Below are 8,095 nucleotides of genomic sequence, written 5' to 3'. Positions count from 1 at the left end.
TTTGATTTTCATTTGATTATGTTTCAAAATGTTATATTTTTAGTTTTTAAGTTTAGGATTGATTTTAATTTAGTAAAAAAAATTTAATATGTTACATTTTTACCCTTAATCTTGATTTTTCACTAAACTCTTTACCACATTTTTCTATGTTAATTTTTATTAATTATTTTAAAATAATTATGAAATAAATATTTCAAATTAATTTTAATAGTGACAAAAAAAAGTAAAATTTAATTAATTTTAATAATTTTTTTACAAAAAAAGTCAACTAATAATTTTATTTTTGTCAATCATTTCCCACGTGAGTCTTTCCTTCCACATCTCATCAATTACTGTAACTAAAATAATAGAAATTACTAGTGAAAAGCAAAGAATATTCTACAATATAGATATTTTCTTGGGGCAAAAAAAAAAAAAAAAAAAAAAAAAAAAAAAAAAAAAACACATCACAAGTTTGCTTTTGATTACACTTTTTCTTTCTTTCTTTCTTGTTTCATCATTATAAATCAGGCCTTTTTAATTCGTCAAAGGTTTGAGTTGGTTTTACTTTAATGTTGTTTGCTTCATTGCTTGTTGGTAACGGATTGGAGACTGGCACGTGTGAAAAGGGTATCGTTCGCATGCGTTTTCGTTGGATAGACAATTTGCCATTATAACCTAACCTTACCCAATAAAAATAAATATTATTACATCCCACAAATGTTAGATAGAGTCAACTTTCCCACAAAACATAATTAACCCACATAATTCTAATTTAAATTATTACTTTTTCTCTATCATATATCAACATATAATATGAAAAAAAACCAATGGAAGAATAGTTTAACAACTATTTTTATAGGTTAAAAGTGGATAAAATTCTGTCAATATAAGTTTAACAGTAATTAACATGATTCATTTCAATCTTTGTTGTATGAAAAATGGATCAAATTCTCGCTATTTTGTAACATTTATAAATGTTATACCTGAATCACAATTTTAATATATTTTTTTAATGGAAAAACTATATTATGAATTATTTCCATCCTACAAGGTAGTAGGTATACGTCATTCTTTGTCATGATCTACTAGGTTAAATTGATCTATAAATTTTTTACGACATGATTTTTTGTTATTACGAAGTGAATATTCATATGTACAACCTTTAAAAGAAAAAGGTAGAGAAAACATTATTCTTAGTTCAAATAAGAGAGTGAGTTCACAAGGTCATGTTTACCAAATCGTAATAAAAATTGATGTAACCGTAATAAAGTTTCATTGATAGATCAATTATAATGAGTATGAATAGCAAATATAATTGAATTATTTTTTTATCGCGTTTATTTAAAATTGTGTTACCTTTGAGGGTCGAATTATAATGGTAACGATAAACGATAACAGTAAATGTGTCAAAATTACAATTTTTTTTGAAACAGTAATAATAATGGTAACCATAACGATAATGATAACAATACAACGTAATTTCTAAATGCAATTGTATTGAGCACGTTTTGCTTGTCAATGAATTTATGTTTTTTTTTATTACAGATTTGAAAATGGGTTCCATGCGTTAGTATGAATGTAAAATACAAATAAACAACACCAAATATAATCAAACAAGGTTCACTCTTCATATTACCGTTGGACTAGGATAAACTTAACCTAAATTCAAGCAATCTACTTGTGAAAGATACTAATACATATATCTAAACTAATGGATCTATATACTTAACTTGACAAGCATTTAACACTTTTGACTAGATGATCTTGATGAGAAAGGTTAAGGTAATATTTAACGTTTTATTTTATTTAATTATTTAATTATTTAATTTTATTTTTTAAAATATTCTTATCTTACCCTCTTACTCTTTCCTTCATCTCTATCTCTCTCTTTACATTTTGCAGTGCGTTGGTCCCCTTTTTGTTCCACTTTGTTTCACTTGAATCTCTCCCTTTCCTCCCTCCTCAAGCTATTTTATTTCTCTTCATATTCTCTCTTTCTCTCCTTATAAATTGGAGATGTATTTCTATTGGTTCCACACAGAATCCTTCATTCCCCATTGTTGCCTTCTCACACTTCAATAAGAAAATTAAAAACCCCTCTTTCTTAAATCTCCCTCTTCAATTTTTGTGTAAATTTTGCATATTGAAATGGCAGAGTTCAATGGTGGGTATGGGGACAGCTTCTCTTCACCCCCTGATCAGGAGGTAAACCTTTTTTTTTTTTTCTTCATTTTTAAGTTCAATTAAATTATCCAGTTTCGAACTCCTAAGAAAATATTATTTCAATTTTCAATTTAAATCTTGTCGAAGAATCTAAGAAAACTCAATTTTCTAAAATAAAAGAAAAATTAAAATTCTGTTATTTGATTTTTTTGAAAACTAAGTTTCTAAACGTTATTTTACTTTCTTAATTTGTTATTTAAATGTGTTTTAAAAAATCAAACTAAATTTTAAACTAAAAAAAGGTAATTTTTAAAAATGTCAAATTGTAAAAACCACTCTTCAAGTATGGAGATAGTTACATTTATACCTTTAATCTTTCAATTTTAAAAATTGGACATTCAAAATTATATAAGACCTTCAAATTTATATAATTGTATACATTGTAACATTTGTATAAGTTTAAAATTTCAATTTTCAACATTTTTTAGTTCAATTTTTATAATTATTATAAATTTGAGGATCTAATTTTAACAATTATAAAAGTTTAGGAGTCTAATTTTTAGAGTTCGAAAATTTGAAGATGTATTTGTAATTACTACCAAACTTTTATGGATGATTTTTCAAAAAAAAAAAAACACTTTTAGAACTAGAGTGGCTTCGTCGGCCAACGCCGTTTCGTGGGTGTCGGTGGGTACACGTACACTGTATACATATACGACGCCGTTTTAGGTGATGGAGTTGTTGGCCTGTCAAAGATCGTACCACGTGGAATTCCTCTTTTACGACACCCGTTTGACAACCTGGAATTTTAAATTATTAGTTTTCTTATTTATTAATTAGATTAAATTGGATCGATTATTTTTATTTATAGGCAATTTCCACGGGGAAGAAGTACGGAGGGTTGGTGCCAAGGAAGAAACCCTTGATTTCAAAGGTTAGTTAAGTCGTTTTATGTTTTTCTATATTATTATACAAAGTCATATTTTATTTTAGTCTCTCTTTAATTATTAAAACATTGTATTATATTAACAAGTTCATCGTGAAAATAGTCTTGACCGGTTCTGACCGATCACTTTGTTAGTTACTTATAAGAAAAAAGTATAAATTTGTTTGTTTAATTAAATGAGGAAATAGAGGAGTGAAAAGTGGTGTTTGGATGCAGGATAATGAAAGAGCATTCTTTGATTCAGCAGACTGGGCCCTATGCAAGGTGATTTTATAACCTAATAAGTATGTTTGAAAGTGATTTTAAAATGACTAAATCATTTTTGTCATTTTTAAAATCATCGTGAAACATGTTTTTAATCATTCAAAACTAAATTTGATGAAAAAAATCGTATTTATAAGTGTAAAATTGAAAATTAAATTAATATTTAGTAATTATAAATATATTTTTGAATGATTTTAAAAATAAAAAATATATATCTTTTGGCAATTTTAAAATCACTTCCAAATAGATTAGATAACATATTTTCTCAATCATGTTTTTCTTTTTATCTCCAAGAATAAGAACTTGGGCTGGTCCATATTTCATAAAGCTTGGCCCAGTCATATAAAACAATGACAAAAAAATAAAGTGCAGAAATTGTCGTTATTATTATTGTTTTTATTATTAATTTTTTATTTTAAGAATCAAATCTCCAATCTCAAAAGTTAATAGTATAAGTTTTATATCAATTTGCTTTTTAACCTACCTACTTTATTTAGAGAGCCAAATTAAATCTTAAATCTTAATTTTTAGTTTTCTTTTTTCTATTTTTGAGTTTTCATTTTTATTTTTGTTTTACTTTCATCTATTAGTTAATTGTGTTTCATAGATATTTTGTTTCTTTCTTTTAGTTCAATGGATTTTTTTCTTTTTTATGTTATTAATTATACGAATATTTGACTTTTTGATTAAATTTGTTAGAGAAAGTGACACTTTGGACGTTAACCCAATATGACTTTAGAAAGTTTAATGTTGTTGGACATAGTTATCCTCACTTTATTATTCACTATCATTTTCTTATCTTTTAAATGTATGACTTTGGTTGTATTTCCAACACAATTCGAATATAACTTAATAGATAAGATACAAATTATCAATCTAAAAGTTGATAACTCGATCCTCCGCTTTTCAATTATTAAAAAAAGAAAAAAAATTAGGTTGAAGGTGACAATTATTTTTTTTTTAAATTTAGTTTTTGTAACACTATTAGTTTAAATATTCAATGAAATTTCGGTTTATGAAATAGTTAATTATTAGTTAAGAAAGTTTAGACTTAAGAATGGACTTAATAGGACATAAAATAAAAATAAATTATCTTTAAAAACCAAAGAGAAGATAATTTAGTCCAGCCCAAATGACAATAATATACCTTCAAGTATTTTATACATTAATAAATTTACAAGTTTAACCAATATTATTAGAAGAAAATTGTAATTTTAATTTATAATATATTTCCTTTAGATATTGTTATATTTTTTTAATTCATTTATGTGGAAACTAAAGCAAGGAGCTCCTGGAGGGTATCAAAATACAATGGCAATGTTTGAGACTCTGCGACCGAAATTTCAGGTAGCCTCTCCTTTAGAAAAGGGAAAGAAAAATATTTGTTAAATTAGCAGTTTTATTGTAGTTGTATAGTTAAGATTAAAATATGTTTTGGTCCTTAAATTTCATTTAATTTTGATCCATGTAATTTTAATAAATTTTAACATTAATTCTTATGATTATTTTTTATTAGTTTTTCTTTTTAAATTTGGTTTTTATGAGCATTCTTTTTATAAATTGTAAAATTATATTTACATATCTTTCATGGTATGAAAAATATTATTATTATTATTATTTAATCAAAATTAAAAAATTAACTTGAAAAAACTAAAATTATAATTTATACATACAAGGACATAAATGGAATAGAATTAAAATAAACAAAAATGATATTTTAATCATTAATGTAATATTGTTGATGGAAATTGAAATTAATTTTTTAATTTGTAGAGAACCCAACGCCAACAACTTCCACCACGGCGACCTGGCTGCACGTCTGGACAAGACAACCTAGTACTGGTAAATAAACTCAAATTTAATATTGGGCTTTCGAATTTCAATATCCCATTCCATTACGATTATTTTTTTTTTTTTAAATAGTACTTTAGGATTTTTCTTTTTAAAATCAAAATACTTAGGATTTAATTCATATAATTTGGAATTTATTTTTGTTTTATGTTTAAATTTCTAATTATGATTTTTACCTTTTTTTAAATAAACATTTATTTCCAAAGGTTAAAAAAAAGTTTTTAAAAGTATATTTTCAATTTTCAAAATTTAACTTGATTTTGAAAATATTGATAAAAAGTATATATATATATATATAATGCCAAAAGCAACTTTAGGGAAACTAAGTAGAAATCATGTAATTTTTCCTGAAGCCTATTATCAAATTTAATTTCCTAAGCAATTGTTAAATCATGTAGTTTTATTTAGATTTTGAAAGGTAAAATTTTACACCTAGTATAAACAAAAGAACTCAAACGATAGGATCATAATTAAAATTTTGTAAAGTTTTGAAGTATACAATGTACATACCGCGATAGATATTAGAATAAAATGTTCCATTCATTAACTTAATTTATATATTTATCTTATTTATACGAACATGATGATATTTTAATCTTTATGTATTATTGACTAAAAGTTTAGAAATTCGATTCTAAGGCATATTCATGAACTATATATATACGTATCTTTCAATATTTTCTCTTCTTACATTTTTAATTTAATTTTAGTTTCTTGTTTTGCAGGAAGATTGATATTTACAACCAAGTGCATCAACTCAGTAAAAAGATAAATGGAAAAAGAAAATCACGTGGAAGCTTACTTTTTTTTTCCTTTGCACTTTTTCCTACTCACCTTCTTCTTCCCTTTTCTTTCATAAATAGGGGAGGGGAATCAAACATCTCACTACAACATTGATATTATATATACTTTATCAGCTATGTTTATTTATTTCTTTTTCCTTGTAATTAGTTTATTGAAAATGTGTAAATAAATGACGAAAATCTTGTGTAGATTTTGGAAGGTTTCATAAGTCCTAACCTTTTATTTTCTTTAAAAGTAACAACAATAATAGTATTAATATTGTTAGCTAGAGATATATAATCACTACAAGAAAATTGACCTATTTCAACAATCTTTTATTGGAGATTATAAAAAAACTTTCGGAAAAGATATACATTTATTAGAGGTTTTGGAAAAACCTTTAAAAAATATGTACTTTTTATTGAAGATAAATAAAAACCTTTGAAAAATATGTACTTTTTATCGAAGGTTAATAAAAACTTTTGAAAAAGATATATATTTATTGAAAGTGTTGAAAAAACCTTTGATAAATATTTACTTTTTATCGAAGGTTATTTAAACACTTTTGAAAATGATATACATTTATCAAAGGATATTATAAACCTTTGGAAAAGATACTATCCTTTATTGAATGATCTTAAAAACCTTTGAAAAATATGTACTTTTTGTTGAAGGTTAATTAAAACTTTTGAAAAAGATATATATTTACCGGAGGTATTGAAAAAACCTTTAATAATATATCTACTTTTTATAGAAGATTATTTAAACACCTTTGAAAATGATAAACATTTTGTTGGCTTTTTGACCTTTAATCTCAAATTAATTAATTAATTAATCAATGTTTTGATGATAACAAACTCAATTTTTAATTACTGAAAATCTTAGTGTTTTAATATGTCCATAGAGTAGAGCTCGGAACAACAATTCCAACACCTCTTGAATCACTCAAATCGGAGCTAAAACGAAGACAATATGACCAAAACAAATATATAGAGAAAATACCGTGGTGGACAACGTGGCATAACCAGACCATTTGTATGTAGACATGTGGCAGCATATTGGTTGAATGGTGGATCATTAAGAGATTAACATATGATGGACTTTTGATTTTTGGATTGTTTTAAAATAAAAAAAAAAAAAATTGAAGTTTAAAAGAAAATTAAAAGGAAAATAAATTTAATATTATTTTATGTTTGTGTCTAACGGCTAGTTTTTTACACATGGTATATATTTTTCATTCTTGGACTGACTTTAAAGAGAATGAATTTAAAAAGAAAATGAATTAAAATGAAAATGAATTTAATATTATTTTATGTTTGTGGCTAACGACTAGTTTTTGACACATGATATGTTTTTTTTTATTAATTTTAAAAAGAAAATGAATTTCAAAAGAAAATGAATTTAATATTATATTTTGTTTTATCTAACTACTAGTATCCAATTGTCCAAATTAATCGTGGTTTCTAAAAATTTTTCCATCTCTATATAAACCATATTCCTCTCCAAATTTTACATTTCATAATCCTTTAAAACTCAAAAGTTCCATTGTTGCTCTCTCTAAGTTCCCAATTTTTTTCTTTTAATCTTATTCTTGAAAGAGTGTTATTGTATTGTGAGGATAAACTTGTCGAGTGCTTAAACTTGTAAATCCACTCTAGTGAGAGTTGTATTGTGTTCTTAAAAAATTCCAACATTTGTAACGATTTGATCCTAAACCGTAGAAAGGATCGGGTTTGCTCTTGAACCCGTAAAATGAGCGGTGGTGTAACGGTTGGGCTCTAATCCGTGGAAAGAGTCAGAAAGATTTTATTCAAATTCCTAAGAGACTCTTGGGGAGTGGAGTAGGTCGAGTTTGACCGAACCACTATAAAAATTACAGTGTCTTCTTCTATAACTCTTTCCTTTTTATTTTTGCAATTAATTTAAGAAATTTATTGTATGTTTTAGTTTGTTCTTATTTATTTGCTAAAATTTGATAGAATTAAATAATTATATTTTTTGTCATCTTATTTGTTGCATAAATTGAATTTTTCTTGTTATTTATAAAAAGTGTATTAATTAGTTTAATTGGTTTAAAAAACATGCTCTTTAAATGCCAAAGCTATT

General features: G+C 24.9%; 1 protein-coding gene across 1 annotated transcript; it reads left to right on the top strand.

The window, feature by feature from the left end:
• Window positions 1-1,798: 1,798 nt before the first annotated feature.
• Window positions 1,799-6,198, top strand: LOC120088222 (uncharacterized). The gene is made up of 6 exons (XM_039045366.2): window positions 1,799-2,187; window positions 3,017-3,079; window positions 3,308-3,355; window positions 4,637-4,702; window positions 5,129-5,197; window positions 5,932-6,198. Exons 1-6 carry the CDS (start codon window positions 2,131-2,133, stop codon window positions 5,938-5,940), a joined length of 312 nt encoding a protein of 103 aa, XP_038901294.1. The 5' UTR covers window positions 1,799-2,130; the 3' UTR covers window positions 5,941-6,198.
• Window positions 6,199-8,095: the final 1,897 nt, after the last annotated feature.

The sequence above is a fragment of the Benincasa hispida genome, chromosome 1, assembly GCF_027475165.1.
Source record: "Benincasa hispida cultivar pf3 chromosome 1, pf3_genome.v1.1, whole genome shotgun sequence".
NCBI classification, from domain to species: domain Eukaryota; kingdom Viridiplantae; phylum Streptophyta; class Magnoliopsida; order Cucurbitales; family Cucurbitaceae; genus Benincasa; species Benincasa hispida.
This window is presented reverse-complemented; position numbering and strand designations above follow the sequence as displayed.

What these genes read in the sequence shown, in the direction of transcription:
- LOC120088222 (XM_039045366.2), top strand. Translation starts at nt 2,131, where the DNA reads ATGGCAGAGTTCAATGGTGGGTATGGGGACAGCTTCTCTTCACCCCCT. An exon ending in CTTCACCCCCTGATCAGGAG is followed by an intron (nt 2,188 to 3,016) that starts GTAAACCTTTTT and finishes TTTTATTTATAG; the next exon opens with GCAATTTCCACGGGGAAGAA. An exon ending in AGAAACCCTTGATTTCAAAG is followed by an intron (nt 3,080 to 3,307) that starts GTTAGTTAAGTC and finishes GTTTGGATGCAG; the next exon opens with GATAATGAAAGAGCATTCTT.